At 40.9% G+C, this 16,654-nt stretch overlaps 4 protein-coding genes across 6 annotated transcripts; 3 read left to right on the forward strand and 1 right to left on the reverse strand.

Moving 5' to 3' along the window:
* The first annotated feature begins 964 nt into the window (after positions 1 to 964).
* On the forward strand, positions 965 to 2,353 carry Galla-1 (cytosolic iron-sulfur assembly component galla-1). Its single transcript, XM_076796713.1, has 3 exons — positions 965 to 1,219; positions 1,487 to 1,750; positions 1,821 to 2,353. The coding sequence occupies exons 1-3, from the start codon at positions 1,075 to 1,077 to the stop codon at positions 1,916 to 1,918; spliced, it is 507 nt and encodes a 168-aa protein (XP_076652828.1). The 5' UTR covers positions 965 to 1,074; the 3' UTR covers positions 1,919 to 2,353.
* Positions 2,354 to 3,308: 955 nt separating this feature from the next.
* Positions 3,309 to 10,282, forward strand: Ctl5 (C-type lectin 5). 2 transcript variants are annotated; one of them, XM_076795936.1, is made up of 5 exons: positions 3,309 to 3,440; positions 8,961 to 9,064; positions 9,144 to 9,338; positions 9,563 to 9,768; positions 9,879 to 10,282. In XM_076795936.1, the coding sequence occupies exons 2-5, from the start codon at positions 8,971 to 8,973 to the stop codon at positions 10,035 to 10,037; spliced, it is 654 nt and encodes a 217-aa protein (XP_076652051.1). In that variant the 5' UTR covers positions 3,309 to 3,440; positions 8,961 to 8,970; the 3' UTR covers positions 10,038 to 10,282. The 2 variants fall into 2 exon arrangements, with proteins under 2 accessions (XP_076652051.1, XP_076652052.1); XM_076795937.1 differs by lacking the exon at positions 3,309 to 3,440 and having other exon boundaries at positions 8,234 to 9,064.
* Positions 10,283 to 10,408: 126 nt separating this feature from the next.
* Rpl35 (ribosomal protein L35) lies at positions 10,409 to 11,627 on the reverse strand. The gene is made up of 3 exons (XM_076795938.1): positions 11,531 to 11,627; positions 10,960 to 11,096; positions 10,409 to 10,686 (listed from the first exon to the last, which is right to left on the reverse strand). Exons 1-3 carry the CDS (start codon positions 11,531 to 11,533, stop codon positions 10,455 to 10,457), a joined length of 372 nt encoding a protein of 123 aa, XP_076652053.1. The 5' UTR covers positions 11,534 to 11,627; the 3' UTR covers positions 10,409 to 10,454.
* A 475-nt stretch (positions 11,628 to 12,102) lies between these two features.
* Positions 12,103 to 14,555, forward strand: Uri (unconventional prefoldin RPB5 interactor). 2 transcript variants are annotated; one of them, XM_076797023.1, is made up of 6 exons: positions 12,103 to 12,477; positions 12,532 to 12,801; positions 12,863 to 13,009; positions 13,079 to 13,226; positions 13,299 to 13,917; positions 14,110 to 14,555. In XM_076797023.1, the coding sequence occupies exons 2-6, from the start codon at positions 12,663 to 12,665 to the stop codon at positions 14,224 to 14,226; spliced, it is 1,170 nt and encodes a 389-aa protein (XP_076653138.1). In that variant the 5' UTR covers positions 12,103 to 12,477; positions 12,532 to 12,662; the 3' UTR covers positions 14,227 to 14,555. The 2 variants fall into 2 exon arrangements, with proteins under 2 accessions (XP_076653138.1, XP_076653137.1); XM_076797022.1 differs by having other exon boundaries at positions 12,552 to 12,801.
* Positions 14,556 to 16,654: the final 2,099 nt, after the last annotated feature.

Genomic DNA, 16,654 nt, shown 5'->3' on the forward strand with positions numbered 1-16,654 from the left:
CAGTATAATAGACAATCTAGATTCTTCCGCAGCGAATATTGTTGTCTCCTAGGTTGGTTCAGTGACCCGTGCGGTCAAGGTCAGTGTGTGCAACAAAAAATGCCATCCAATCGGTTCCACCGAATACCAGAACTAGTTCAGGTGGTTTTACTACCTGTCCGTAGCCTTGAATGGCCTTCTGGGTCACCGAACCCGCCCAAAAAGCGCGTCTTGTCCCACAATAAACTGTAACGTGCCATTTCGAAATCGAATTTGTCCTTGGAAAGTACATAACAGCGCCATCTACCAAGAAACACGTTCTACGGTCGAACGAATCTTCACCTGTAAATTTCTCGCGCGAACAATGTCGCAATTCGCGATCCACAAAACGAAAACATTCGGATTCGTTGTTTTTGCGTATGGATCACCCGGTATACCGCCTGCTCTTCCAATAGTTTATGACAACGCGAACGGTATGTCAATGGGAGAGCGAAATCTTTTATTGCATCGTGTCGCCTGGAACTCGTTCGGTCGGTTACGAATTGTAGAAACGTCCGATGCTAATTTATGGAAACTTCTCCGCATAAATAAACAGCCACAGAACGATTCCCCGCGGTTAATTTATGCAAACGTGTGCAAACGTAAAGAAGCGAATGCACATATCGCTCATAAATACATTTCAAATTCAAATGGGAGCGTTAGAGTTCACGGAAAGCGATTTGAATTAACCGTACTTGCGCAAAGCGTTAACCGAAAGCGCGCGATTGTGCTTCAAATTCAAATTACAGCGGGAACCATTAGACATCGATAAATTGAATAAATTCATTAATAATTTGCCAGACCACTTGAATTTGGCTGTGCTACAGTGATCGTTGTCTTGGGAGGCTGTCATATTACAGTGATTTGTAAAGAAATTAATGAAATGATTCGTGGTAACTTGCCGGCATTGAACTTCCGCGCCACAGTGACGTCATGCGGTCTACCGCAAAAGCTGTTAGAGGTTAGGCTCAATGATATTGTCAGCCATAATATAAACAAATTCTAATCATGTTTCATTGACTCGCTATAAGAGGCGAGGGGGCCAAGGGGGCGAGAATGTTGTCATTTTTACGAAAAATCTCGTTCGGGAAGAAGATAAGAGATGGTATTCCGACAGGGGACGGAATGGAGGTTACCGAAAGCTATCCTAATCGAGCTCTTGTCTCGCGAGCAGACACCGAGCTGAAAGAATCCATTTACGGCAAGTTCATGCGACAAATTCATTCTGAATCCACGTGAGATGGAACCTCCTGTAGATAAGTCGTCGACGAGCACAATCAGACTCGTTATTTTTCTAATGTCTTAATCCCATTATCGATTCACCTCCCAGCTGATAAAAACGCATCGTACAATCTACATTTTTGAGTAGTCACATGTTAGATTAAGGTTCTTTAATACATTTAATCGATTTTTGTCGTTTCGCAGTGATGCGGTAATATTTTATTTACACAGAACAAAATTGTTGCAGATCTGCTTAGAACGATCAAAGACCCCGAGAAGCCTCAGACGTTGGAGCAGTTGGACGTTGTCTACGAAGATTGCGTAGAAGTTTCCAGACAAACGCCTAGAGGCGTATCTATTATACGCATTGAATTCAATCCTACAGTGCCCCATTGTACGCTGGCGACATTGATCGGTCTTTGCATTAGAATTAAGCTGGAACGTCAGTTGACGGCTCTTTATAAGCTAGATATATTTATCAAGAAGGGTGCTCATTCTACGGAACAAGAAAGTAAGTGCTGTTCGTCGTTGCATAAAACGATTCACTGTTACAATCTATTGATTCAATCTTTCTGTTTCAGTAAACAAACAAATTAACGATAAAGAACGAATAGCAGCTGCCATGGAGAATCCAAACCTGAAGGAACTAGTGGAGAAATGCATCCAAGAGGAGGAATAAAGGGCCTGAATAATTTTACGGTGCTTGGGTTGTTTTAATAGACTCTATACTACATCGTGGTGTTTAGATTATTTTTATATAATACACGATCAAAGGGTGTTGCAAACTATATTGCAACATGGAACCAAGTTTTGTTAAAGGTGGAAAACCATTCTCATCTGATGTTACAATCACGATGATTGCACAATGTAAAGTTTTGTAATGTTGATCTTTTAAGCCTATATTGTTGTACAATATTTGATTCTGTAAAGTGTACAGTGTCGACTAGAAAATGCGTTGGCGAACGGCCACATATTTCTAGGCTGACAAACCTTGAGTTACCAACTAATTTAGAACAATTATACCATGTTAGCGTTACAGTAATTGTTTTGCGGCGGCGTGTATATGCGCGTGTACGGAATTGATTATATTTAATTAAAAACGACTTCTTATTAACATGTTACTCTTTATCCAACCCTCGTAAAACCGTATCCGTTGGTTTTCATTCGTTATAACTAGACTAACGTTCTCTTCGGCTGCAGTTTCTCGAGATTGACGGCTCAACATTTTTATTTCACATAATAAAGATCCGCCAATTATAACAGAAAACTGACGACCCAAGATGACGGGGTAATTAGAAATATCAATCTGTAACTGCGTTCCACCGCATAAAAGAAAGTTGCCAACGATCACCTCAGAAGCTTATGTCATGTAACAGCAAATTTAAGAGCCTCTTTCAGAAGAGTTAATCTCGCAACGTTTTATACGTTCGACATAATATTGTAAACGTTCACCAAGAGACTTCCTCTCATTAGCACATGCCCATTTCCAGCAACAATCTAACGAGATGGCATAACGACATTACCTAAATAAAAGATAATCAAAATCTTGGAGACGGTCACGGAGTATTTTCCAATCAAGCCGGGTGATTAGGATCCCAAGGAAGTGAACGATCCGGCTGGCGGAAGGACAATTCCTTTCCGAGAGTCGATCCGTCGAGCTCTCGGAAAGAAAAAGGAGGAGAAGAGAAAGAGAAAGAGAGAGAGAGAGAGAGAGAGAGAAACGAATTCTGCCACCGAAAGCCGCCGGAGGAAGGCTTCGAGGAAGCTCGAAGGTAACGGGTGAGGGGGACACGATCAGTGAGAGGTGCTGGGGCAAGCTGGGAATTATCCAGGGCCCCTTTCAGGCCCCCGAAGATGTTCCCCAGACGGTCGGGTGGGAAGAATCTGGGTTACTCGAGCCAGAAGGGAATGTGGGCCGGCTATATACCGGTTGCAGGCTCGTACGCCGCAGTTCATTCTTCTTTCTCGTCGCGATCGACGAGTCGTCGACGAGCTTACCGTCAGCTTTGGCCCAGGCCGAAAAATAAAAAAAAATAAAATAAAATAACAGAACAGACAACCGCACGGACCTCAGGCTTCGCAACCAGGGAATTCCCCGTCGACCGATTCCGTACAACCGCCTACAGTCTTTGATATAACCTATCCGGTGCGTTTCGCGAGGACCTAAGCCGGAGCTAGACCAGGCAAGGAAGTTTCAGTGGGTAAGTGCACCCGGAGAAATCGAAAGCGGCGACCTCACGATCGAACGGTCGCATCGCATGACCCGCGCGGAAATCGCCCGGGAGCTTTCTCTTTGCCGATCGTTCGCCTATTGACCGTTTTCGCGCGTCCCGACGCGGTTGCGCGCCATTTCCCTGCGCCGGGTTCGAATCCTTTTCACCGAAACGTGGTTCACGGCTAATTGGTCAGCTTAGGGGCGGCACCGGGCCTGCCGAGTGACGTGGAATTGATTAGGTAGGATTTTGAGTTGCCTAGAATGTTGGGTAGCCTAGAAATGGAGACTAGAATGTTGGGGAGCTTACAACTGGAGCTTAAAATATTGGAGAGCCTGGAATCTTAGGGAGCCGAGAAATGAAGCCTAGAATCTTGGGAAGCCTAGAATCTTGGGAAGCCTGGAAATGGAGTCTAGAATGTTGAGGAGACCAGAAATGAAATGTAGAGTCTTGGGGAGCCTGGAAATAATGCCTAGAATGTTGGGGAGTCTAAAAATGAAGCCTACAGTCTTGGGGAGCTTAGAAACGAAGCTTAAAATCTTGAGGAGCTTATGTAGAATTGGAGCCTAGAATGTTGAGGAGCCCAGAAATGAAACGTAGAGTCTTGGGGAGCTTAGAAACGAAGCCTAAATCTTGAGGAGCTTAGAAATGGAGCCTAGATTCTCGGTGAGCCTAAGTCAATGCAACACTTTGGAAAGAATGTAACAAATTGTTTGAGGAAATGTGCTGGTTGTCCGGTTGCATTCCACAGGGGGCAAGGACCAGATGATCACAACCTGTTCCCCAAAAGAACCCGCGAAAGTAAGAACAGGTTCTCCTAACGTTGCTTTATCGATCGAACTTTCCAACAAACAATGACTAAAAGAGACAGTAGGATAATCCTTTTTATCGAGCCGTAAGGCATCGTCATTTAGATTTGCGACGGTAAATTATAACTCTCGCCGAGTTTAAACAAACTAAAGTCCCCTTTGTTCAAGCGAACAAAGAGGCCCGTAATGGGTCTTCTTAATTAACGAGGCCCGGTGAATTACCTGTAATTAATGGCTTTCATGATCCTCGGGCGTAGCTGTTTTGTTTTGTTTTTCTTTTTCGTTGAGATCGTTCCAGACCCATCACTCTACCAAATTCACACTATGAGAATCGTCTTGCCGTTCGCACGCTTTCCATATTCAACAGGTTCAACAGACGATAACACCGCTAATTGCGAAACGAGTAGATTTTCTGAAAAATTGAGATTCAGATGTAACGATTATTATTATTATTTCAAGTTATTTGCTTGTCGGGGGGGGGGGGGGGAGATTGTCTGACGGGACTGGTTTGCTTGAGAGATCCTCGGGGTTTTAAGTAAACATGCTTGTTTTGAAGATCGCACACTTTCTCTTCGATCGGCGAGCATAGAGGTTTATCTTCGGCGAGGTACTTTCCTTGCGTAAGATCGGTACAAGTTTTACGCAACGATGCAACTTGCAAAGCACGTGAGTGTGAGGCATTACTTCGAGCGGGAATTCATTACGGCCAGATCTTACGATATCTCTGTAAAAGGCAAAAAACGAATGAAACTTGTTCTCCTCCCGGACTCGTCCCGCATAAAATTCACCTGCCGCGGGGGGAAATCGGGCGCATCATCGGCCGCGCATCTCCCGACAAATTTGCCAATTGCCATAGGCAAACATGGTCAAACGTTCAAGCGCGGATTTTACGCAATTATGATAAAATGTAATTTCTTACAATTTTAACACGTCACCCATATGTGGGTAACGGAATTATTTGTCCAGGTTATAAAATGAATTTTACGTTGATATATTCATTGTACCAAAGATTAGGATCTGTAACATGCAAGAAAATTGGAGTAGTACTCAGTATCATTTAATTTTTTCCATTTTTATTTCATTAAATAACTTACTTTGGTTTTATGGAATTTTTGGGGTTTCTAGTTTGGCGATTAAAAAAATGAAAATTGTATATTTATTTTTTTAATTCCTGACTCATGAATCGGACGCAGACCATTTTTATTTTAAAATCTGTAGTCCAGTTTTTAATTAATGGTCAAAGATACTGAAATATTTTTTTTTTTAAATGTTCTTCCTCGGTAGAAATTTTTTTGCTGCTCTAAAACATTTGCAAAAGTAAAAGTTGTAAATTTGACAGGTGACACAGTGCCCGGCCGTGCACCTAGCCCAAAAAGTGGGTCAAACCGGCCGAATTTTCAGTTAGGAATTCTAATGCTGATTGACAGTTACTTTCGGGACCGAAGCCACCACTTTTTCTCGCACACTGATCTGGTTCCATACATTGGACGCTCGCAGAATAGTAATTATGGTGACATCGGCCACACTTTCGAGACCCAAGTATATTTGAAAATAAAAAGCAAACGAATTAATTTACAATTTTGTACACTGTTCAGATAAATACTATATATTATGTGTACTAACTGAAAAATATTGAAAATCATGTCGCACTAAAATCCCAGTGTAAGTGCAAAATTACTCGCACCGCGTTATGAACAAGTTAAACATTACCCAAGAACTTCGACACTTTCTCTATACAATTTTTCATTTCGACAGTGTGCCATTTCAATTATCACTTTACTAGATCAAACAAACCTTCCCTGAAGAACTGTGTTGATATTTCTCAACTTCTCAACATTCCACAACGTTCAACGTTCACAAAAAGAGCACGGAAAGAATTTCAATTAACGAAACGAGCAAAAACATGCCCGATCGATAAGGTAGGAATCTCTAAGCAAAAAAGCCTGAAACCCTGAATTAACACGAATGTAACACAGATTTCCAGGTGCAAATTACATTTTGGTATGCTGAGGATGATTTTAGACTTCCTGCTGAGGATCATATTTAGAATGAAAAATGATTTTAAAGGTTCGTAGTCGGTGCGTGTCGGTAACGATTTCGAGCGCCGGGAAAAATAGAACGGTCGACTAATTTTTACGAACGATCGATCCCGGTCGGGGCGAAAGTCGAAATCGAACCGGCACCTGTATGCCTCTCTTTTTGTTCTTCTTTTCTTTTTCGACGGACGCATCGGTTTTTGTATGATGCTACTCGTCCCAAATACACCGGCATGCAGCGACGCGTGCTTGTCGCCGGCAGTCTCAGGAGCCGTTAAGAAAGACGCAGACACAGCCAACTTCGTAACCGGCCGATATAAAGCCGGCCAGATAACGGTTTCACGGGCACACATGCGGATACGAAATAAACCCACCGATCTCTCCCTGTTTCCCTCTCCTTTGAACCCCACTTAACCCTGGAAACAATATCGAGAATGCCCGGGAAACTTATCTAAATCCCACATTCGATGTGTTTCCAAGTAGGACACACGCTCCAACGCTGCTCGTACCCTCCACAGATAATAACACAGGAACCAAAACCTCTGCGGAATGCGAATTAGTCGCAACGAAGAGAACTTGAGCCAATTATCGCGTTACCAATCGTAAAACCACCGTAAAACCATACACCTCTTATCAGATCCAACCGAACGGCTACTGGATTAATTCTAACATCATCTGGGTCAATATGGACCCAAATACTGCAGTGCCTGTCTCTATCTGCATTTACACAACCTAAGCAAACATGCAACCTTATTCTTATCGACTGTATACTGTTCTGGCCTTCAAAAATCGAAGAAAATTCTGGAATTGAAGTTAATACAAATATATTATTTTCAGACTATTAATTACAAGGTCGCCAGTAATAACAAATGAAAGAGCCCAACGCATCGGGACGTTTCGTTATTTTAAAAATAATTGTTATGTCACGCATTTCCTTTTGGGATATTATTCTTTCGTGGTGGTTTCGAAACATAATGCACGAATTATCCCAGGTACCTCGGCGTGAACGTGTTCAAAATATCCGTGTTGACTAACCGGAAATCGCGTTGGTGGCAAAACCGGGACAATAATCATTGCGCAATCGGGATTGTTGTTAATAGAATATTATGACGAAATTCTCATCCGGTCTAGGACCGTCCGTTTCCAGAGATCCATCTCTAACACCTTCCGCACGAATCACGCGTTACAACATAACCGGGGGAAGGGGGACATAATCCTGTCACGTCCGAGCCATGAATTTCCACTCGACAATCGAGCGGGGAACACAATGCCGAACGCGATCCATAAAATCCGAGTATATAGTGGTTTTTAATGCGCAAGGAGGAAGGAAAGGTATTTTATCGTGTCTATTAAATTTGCGGTTCGCAGAGCAAATTGCATTACGTCAGCGAGTAATTGGCGCTACTCTGCTGCTACAATAGGATTAATGGATTATTATACCTTCCCCCAAATCCATTGCAAACAAATTACACGGTTCGCCCACGATTTCCTGAACGGTAATAATGAAAAAGGGTCCGTCGTGTTTTGGAGCTTGCGCAACTTGCAATTATCTGTTTTATAACTCTGACCCTTCCTAGATAGAGTGGAGCACCCGATCCAGGTGAACGGCCCCACTATAATTTTTCGCGAAAGCCGTCTCATTAAGAGCAGGGTTTCATTAAGCTCCCGACTGCTCGGAATTCGAAATGCGGGTCATTGTTATTCAATGCCGGCGACGGGACACGAGCGCAGAAAGAGCAATGCGGCTTATTTAAATGACTAGAAAGCACACTAAGCCTTCCTTTTTATCGGCACGGAGTTTACGTCATGTTCCTCTTCAGCGACACATTAAGTGCCTCGATACCAACTCCAGAAATGCCCATCAAATTCAAAATAATTGAATCGATGAAATTGAATCTAGACTATTCAATGCCAACCATAGCACGGAATTTATGCATTCATGGAGAAGATGGGTTGCGTGTAAATTCGAACGATAAATTCCTATTTGGTTGCTATGTCATGCAATTCGTGCATACGATTTTTATTTCGCATGAAGATCCGCAGTCCATTAGTCATTTTTGACACCGGAGATTGCCGGTAGCGATCCAACGGTGAATTCGTAACCGTATGATTTTCTACTCAAAGTGAATTGTTGGGGACGCCTGTTGGTTTCCATTGAGAGATAATTATTTAGATTGTAATCGGCGAGCGAGCGCGCAGACGTTCAATTAATAGCGCGCTGTCAGCCTAGTGTCGCGGAGACGATTTAGAAAGTTGCAAGACCGTCGAGCAACCGAGGAAAGTTAGCCGCGGCGTTATAAAAAACAACGACCCGTTGCAAAATCCCCCGTCGCATTTTTCACTGTCGTCGCCGCCGTGAGAGAGGGATCCAGCGTCTCTCTTCTCCTTTCCTTCGTCGATCATAATTCACTCCTGAAAAGTCTCCTTTCACCCTCGACAAAGATTCGTTCCCAGAGAACTTTTACCTGCTAGAGAGATTCGCACCGCGGAAAATGATCTCCCGAACGCTTCCTCTTATCGAGATTGAAACTGAAACCTCTTCCTCGTCGCGTTCTTCCCTTCTCCGTGTCGGGACTGAAAAGGCAAAGCGCATTAAATCTTTCGATCTTTCGAATAAACGACGAATTCGACCAAAAATTCAATGATTTTTCCTTTCTTTCAAGAACCACAAACATGAGGACGTTATGGCTGTTAGTGCTCCTCGCAGGCGTCGCAGTGAACGCTCAGCGTCGGCTCGCACTTCCCGATCCACGCAGTTGCGCCAACCGTAAGAGGACCTCTTCCGTTTATTTCTTTGTTCTTCTTGAAACGGTCGGAACGTGAATTGACGTGATCTTCTGTCGCAGGGGTACGACACGCCACGTACAGAGACGCCAGAGGCGTTGCACACTCGTACTTCTTCAGTTGGGAACACCAGCCCACCAGAAGCCTAGAGGTCGACTGGCTCGATGCTCGTAACATCTGCAGAAGACACTGCATGGACGCAGTCTCCCTCGAAACGCCGCAGGAGAACGAGTTCATCAAACAACGACTTGTGCGAGGTAAAACACCTTTGCCCAACACTGGTTGCACCGAGCACTAATTTATTCGTTTCGTTTCACGCGACCGTCAACGTGTCAAAAAGTCATTATGAATTAATTCTGCAAGTACCTTCAAAAATATGTTTTAAAAAATTAATAGACAAAGCAGTGAACGGTGCTGAACATCCCCAATTATATACTTGTAAAAATGATCCGCTGTTCTTAAAAATGCAACCTCTCCACAGGAAACGTGAGGTTTATCTGGACGTCAGGACGCAAATGCAACTTCAACGGTTGCGACAGACAGGACCTCCTGCCGCAGAACGTCAACGGTTGGTTTTGGTCCGGTTCGGGAGCCAAAATCGGACCCACCACGCAACGCAACTCTGGCGATTGGAGTCACACCGGTGGATACGGGCAACCGCAACCTGACAACCGTGAAGCTGCTCAGGTATACTTAATTCTACTTACTGCGGACTTAAATACATAAAAGCCGCCATCTACTAATTACGAAATATTTTTCGATTTTCGCTGACGTGTAACTAAATATTTGCATTGCAGGGCAACGACGAGTCCTGCCTGTCGATTCTGAACAACTTCTACAACGACGGAGTGAAATGGCACGACGTGGCCTGCCACCATCGAAAACCGTTCGTGTGCGAGGACAGCGACGAGCTTCTGAACTTCGTGGTTTCCAGAAATCCCGGCATCCGCCTCTAAAACTCGCGTGTAGCAGCTTCTGTTAATTCTTGAACGTTCAACGTCGTGGGAGCGTTCGATCGACGAAAAGCTGTTCGAGCGAAAGCTTCTCCATTCGTAACGTCATTGTATCATGTTCTCAATAAATTGTAACTGTCTACTCATTTTTCTAGACACTCGATTCGAATGCGTATTACAAAGAAAGACGTTACAGCGTTGGACGATGAACAATCAAGAATTGCGTTAGATATGTGTTTTTAGCTGGTAGAAGCTGTCCATCTAACTGTAACTTTTGTACCCTTTTCTATAGAAAATAAAAAGCATTTTTTCAATACGTTTTCGGAGTTCGCGCGTTCTTTCCTTTTTTCGTACAGAGTAATGCGGTGTTGTGTTTTTAGAAAAAACGTTTTATTTTATTCCTTATCAGTACCTCTCAGCTTACACCTTCAAAGCATACTTTCTCGGAGGGAAGGCAGACATCTTGCGGATTTCTTTCGGTGTCTTTTTGTTGGCTTGGTAAGGTGTCAGTGCTCTCCTGATCGCCCTGGTTTTCTTTGGCCTCAGGTCCAGGGGCTTGTACTTTTTGTTTTTGTACAAAAGACGCAAGTTCTCCTTCTGCTTTTGGTGCATGATAATGTACACTCTGGCGATCTCCTTCCTCATAACGCGGCTGGAATAGAGAAAGACGATGTAAGGTGATGTAGGTATACTAAAATAGATATACATGGTGCTCGACTAGATGTGTCAAACATTTTAACATTTTTAATGATTAAAGTTGATCAAGAGCAGTGCGCAAACCAACTCTCTGTTGTCTTTTACACAATGTGTCGCTACTCATACGTTTTCTGGCACAACTGAATGTTTCTTAAATGTAAACAATGTATCATTTTAGCGTTCTAAAAGGAATATGGAAGTGAATTAAAAATACAGAAATTATACATACATCTTTGAAAGCTTAGAGGCAGCTCCTCCAGTGACTTTGGCCACACGGAGATTAGTTAGCTCCGTCTTGAGCTCCTCGAGCTTCTTCAGAAGCTCCTTCTTATCCTTCGACCTCATCTCGGTGCACTTAACCTTACCCTGAAATAAACAATCACATCACTATTCTGTGCATATCACTTTGCAACACTAAAAATCTCAACAAGTAGTAACACATGTTTTGGTCCATGTTACTGTCAATGAAAACATAATTTTGCAACTTCATTGTAATGTTAAACGTCGATTAAAATAAAATGATCTTAGCACGACCTTCGGGCGATATTAAGTTTTAATTAATATCGTTGGAAGTAAATCGGAGAATAAGTAATATTAAGAATAATAAATTCTTTTGCAATTTCGATACAGCAGGGAAGGGTTATGTATAAGGTTATGTTTAAGGGTTGTACGCCATTTGATGGAAAAAAATTTATATGTATTTCAATTCTTTTTGCGCTGACGAAAATGATGATAGGATCGATTTAGGGCGATCGATGAGGATGTTTTAAGTAAAAAGGGATTTCCACTGATTCACTAACCATCTTGCGGTAATTCCTCTTCGACGGAAAAAGAAACAAGGAAGAAAATCACGGATAAAAGAGACGGTTAGATCTGCGTCTTCGTAATAAAACAAATGCTATGAGGATATGCACCATCTGGCGGGCAAGATGAACAATTCGTTAAGCATAGAATATTTTTGCAATGACATGTGTACATGCGCAGCAAGTAGATTTTATATTAGATTCTATTATATTCTGTATGAGATTCGAGATTCAAATAATTTCTGTAAACTAAATTAATATTTAATGATATTTAAACTAATTATTAATATAAATAAAATTTACATTTTGAATATTGCCGCGCTTTCCAAAGAAATAGCAACGCTGTCTGTACGTGAGATTTCAAAGTCACACAAATTAAAAACAGATATTAATATGAACTTTGCTGTTTTTATACACTATAACATAATTAATAAAAACCATTTCGTTAAGAAAAACGTTTTATATATTTTTTTATGTTATTTTCATACGATAAGAAATAAGATTGTAAAGACGATTCGAAATTTTACATCGTAGTTTCCATGCTATGACTTTTGTATTTCTTGCCTCTAGTTTTGCGTTCATAACCTAAAATACAAGTTTCAATTTTTGAACATCAATTTTGGGGTTATATTTTGGAAGAATATTGTAAATAATTATCTAAATGTTATCATACTTAAATATTACGTATTGTAATTATAGTTAGTATTATGAAACTAACTAGATCATTTATATGGTTGTTTCGCAACGTTAGTTTTGTAAATTAACGACTAAGGAATCTTTGTTATGATTTATTGATGTACAATAAAGAAATAAATGCTATTATTTCTAAATGATCCTGTTTACAAATCTCTTTACAGTACTTAGTAAGAATACGAAGTATTATCTGAGATATTACTTTAACAATGTTTGATAAACAGGACATTCTGGATTTGGTTCTCTCAAAGGTAGATAGCTAAAAAGAAGATAAAGAAACCTTACATATGCTTTTTAATATTAAGCCAAAATCAATTCTTTTAAGGGGATAGAACGTAATGAGGAACAGCGTAAAATATGGACAAACTACAAGCGAGATCATCAAAAAGTTTCAGAGGCTCTGTTCACATTCCGTAAAGATGTACATGTAAACTGTATGGTACCAATAGGGAAAAAGGCATTCTTGAAAGGAAAATTGATTCACACTAATGAGGTGCTCGCTAGTCTTGGTGATGGATATTTCGCCAAGTACAGTGCAGATGGTGCAGCTGCACTTTGCGAAAGAAGAATAAAACGTATGTTTCCTAGATTGTATTTAAACCACATGTAATCATATTCATTAATATTCTATGTTAGACGCGGAGGAAATGTTAAAGAATCTAAGTGGTGAAATTGATTTGTACGAGACCAGGATGATGGCAATGGAAAATAATTTGTTTGGAGATTGTGCTGGTAGCGAAATTGTGGAACATTGGAATGAGGAGGAAATTCAGGAATGGAAAGGTAACTTTCTATATTTTACTCGAATTGTAAATAAGATTCTGTGAATCTTAAGAAACATTTTTTGCGCAGTGAAACATAGGGAGAGGGAGAGAGAGTATCGTCAGAAATTAGCAAAACTCAGGCAAGAGAAAAAGCCAAAAGTTGAAACAGAAGAGGATCTGATCTGGAGACTTGACCAGCTCGAGTTAGAGGAAGAGCTAGCAGACGACTTTAACAGGTGTATTTCTTTATTCATAATTTACTATTATCTGATTGTTCTCAGAAAATGAAAATATAATATGTTTCACAGACAGTCTGGGCTCTCTGAACATTTTGGAGAAGATCTTGAAGAATATTCATACGAATCAGAAAGTTCATCGGAAGGCGAAGAAGAGAATTCTGAAGAAGTGAAGCAACAGAACGAGAAGGAACAAGAGAAGGAGGAAGAAAACGCGAAGCAGTTGAAGGATGAAGAACAAAACGAGAAACATCTGAAAGAAGAAGAAAAGGAAAAGCGATTGCAGGACGAAGAGAAGGAGAAACAATTGAAAAATGAAGGGAAGAAGAAGCAAATTGAAGAAGTTAAAGTTGCGGAGGTCAAGAAGTGTGTTTCATTTGGAAAGTTAGACGATGTAAATAAACAGAAAGATGAGAAATCAATGGAGACGACAGAGTCAAGCGAAGAGGTTTCGGCAGAGGATATTTTTCGGATAGAGTTCAGTCATTCCGAGCACACTGCAGCCACAAGGTCGGAAGGAGACTCTATTGTAACGCCAGCAGATATTTACAGGATATTCACGAAGCCTAAATCAATTTTGAAAAGATCACCGAATGACATACCACCTATTCGGGATCCCCCGCCGGATTACAGTACAGAAGAAGAAGACGATCCGTACGAACACGTCGATAAGGCTTCAGCGTATGAATCGGTAAGATTTCAACACCGATTTCTTCATCTATGGTATTTTTCACTAGTAGTCACAATAGCTGTCCACTCCACTCCTTTCGTTCGCGTGTTGTGAAACTGGAGCAGCCTGGACAGCTATTGTGACTACAATAGCGAGAATCTCAGACTTCTTCTTTGTAATCATTTTTTAATTACGATTTTTTTGTATTTTTAGATTGTGAAAGATATTAAGGAAAGAGATACATCGAAAATAGTGGAAATTGTTCCGGGAATAGTGAAGGAAACTCGTCCAGTTAGTAAATTTAAACGGGAACGCCAGCAGAAGAGATGAAAGAATAGTGCAGCAGTAGTTTTCACATTTTGTTTATTCGTTATCTTACTTAACATTAGGTTTACGGGACGTGACAAACTTACGCGTTCTAACAGTTTTAATTTACGCTTATTGAGATTGTAAAGCTGTACTCAATCAAAAGAATTATTTAACGAATTTATTTCTTTGGGTGTATACTTAAAAAAATGGCTGAAAATTTGGATAGACGCATTTTAGTTATTTTTATAGAGTAATGTAAAATAGTCATTTTTCCGTAAACCTCGTGTTAACCATCAATAACTTTGCATAAGGTTTTTCGAAATAATATAAAATAAAGTAACATAAAATAAAATATACACTTATTTTTTTTCTCTTCTTCTTTCCTTTCCTTTTTCTTCTTCGCTATCCTACCCGCTGTCTTCTCTTCTCAGCTTCGCAATTTACATGTGCTGTAATGAGACGTCGCTGTAATAATAGGCTGCGAGCGTGAACAATCTTTATGGACGGTCAATGGGATGTTAATTCATTCAGTTCCAATTACTATAATTTTATAGATTGGCCAGCACTTATGTAACTCTCGATGCATTGACATCACATATTTTTTATGGCATCGACATGTTTCTATGATACAATTGATTGGATACTACAGTTGACTTAATATTGACACTATTTTCTGTTCGCATTGTTCGACGTCCATTAGTCATTTTACCGTGATGATTGTTGACGCCGACCGAGGAAGAGAGGAACATAATCTCGCGGTCGAGGTTCCTGATATTGCGAAAGGTTTCGTACGCGTCATTACCGCGATGATGAACCGGAGATATTGTCTCGGAAAAATTCGTATCACGGAAGGAGAGGCAATATGCATTCCTGGGGACAACCAAGTATCATCCATCATAATGGTTTTCGTCACCCTAATAAGGAAGAGCAATCGAGTCGTCTCGAATCGTTCCTGGAAAGTTTCCAGTGGAAACCGAGAAGATGATAACCATTTCCACCTTTCTTCTTCTGTTTTTTTTTTTTTTTCTAAATAATGGTCGCGATAACTCATCCTATAATTTTTAAAAAATAAACATACATTAAATTACCAGTTACAGAAGTGTAAAAAATGTTAGATGAGGAGGGAAAAAATGATTTGTCGTCAGCGGGTTTCGAACCCTGGACGCTCTATTAGGAGTCATCGAGTTAACCGTAGAAGCAAAGGCAATTATGAAGGATTATAGTCAGCGTTTTCGTATTTATGTAAAATTTTGTAATGCTTGAAACTGTTTTTTAAAAGCTCTATTTCATAAAAAAAAATTAAATTAAGGTTGCCATGGAATTATAAAAGAATGAAAAATTTTGTTTTCTGTGCATTGTACCGACTGTTACATTATGTAGCCATTTTACGGGGACAGAATTTCCAGTCTACGCACCACACACAATGAAATACCGTTTCTCCATTTCCTCGACGAAGAAGTCCTCCAGTTTCCACTCGGATGAGTCAATTATCAGGCTGATCTTTCCGTTCCGTCTCGACTTAGGCGAATTCATCCCCTTCACCGGTTCTTTCTTCGCGCCGCCTGCACGCAGGATTCGCACCTGGTTTCGCAATGGTTTCGTACACGTACCTATCGAACGATCTCAAAAATCCTTGGATCACTTTCGATCCCCGATAATCGAGCGGGACGCGTCTCCCGTGTCAAAGGTGGCGAAATAATGGGCATTTTGTTAGGCGATCGCCTAGGCGATGCCTTTCTTAATTCATTATTCACCGAGCGTCGTTTCATAACGAGCCCGATGGTACGGTATGCGAAAGAAAGATCACGCTGAAATTGTCTGACCGATGATTGCACAATATCGAAATGAATTTAGAGCATCCTCCTTTGACGCCGTAACGACCTTGTCGATCATGCTCGCTCGGGATCATCGAGCGAGAGAGAAAGATCATCTGTTTGGCCATCAAGAAAGTAGAGTAAGGATCCATTGTGCAACACCCTTTGCCGTTTTGTCCGATAAATGGCTACCACTCGTTCCACTCATCCCTCTTTTCGCGTTTATTCCGACGTCTCCGCTGGTCGTTAGAATAATTAATGTAGCTGACGTGTTTTGTAACGTGCGAAGACGTTTAGAAACCCCCGTAGCCTGATTTTATAGCCAGCGATCATGCGAATCGGAGAGAAATGGATAAAGTCCAGACCAAACATGTAAAACACCATTTTGGATAAAATGATTTGCACCCTTTTTCTACCCATACAAAAATAAATACATTGACCAGTTTTGTACAGTGAATTAATTAGTAAATAGATATTTTTAAATAAAAATTGTTTGCAGTGTTGAACAGAAATTTGTTTCCTCCTTTAATCAATTTTACAAGCTGAATGCGTTGAACCATTTTTGCCATAAATGAAATAAAAATGAAACAAACCACCAAGAAATTCGTTGTTTAACCATTTTGTTGGCAATATTG

Source organism: Halictus rubicundus, chromosome 11 (assembly GCF_050948215.1).
Source record: "Halictus rubicundus isolate RS-2024b chromosome 11, iyHalRubi1_principal, whole genome shotgun sequence".
Classification (NCBI taxonomy): Eukaryota; Metazoa; Arthropoda; class Insecta; order Hymenoptera; family Halictidae; genus Halictus; species Halictus rubicundus.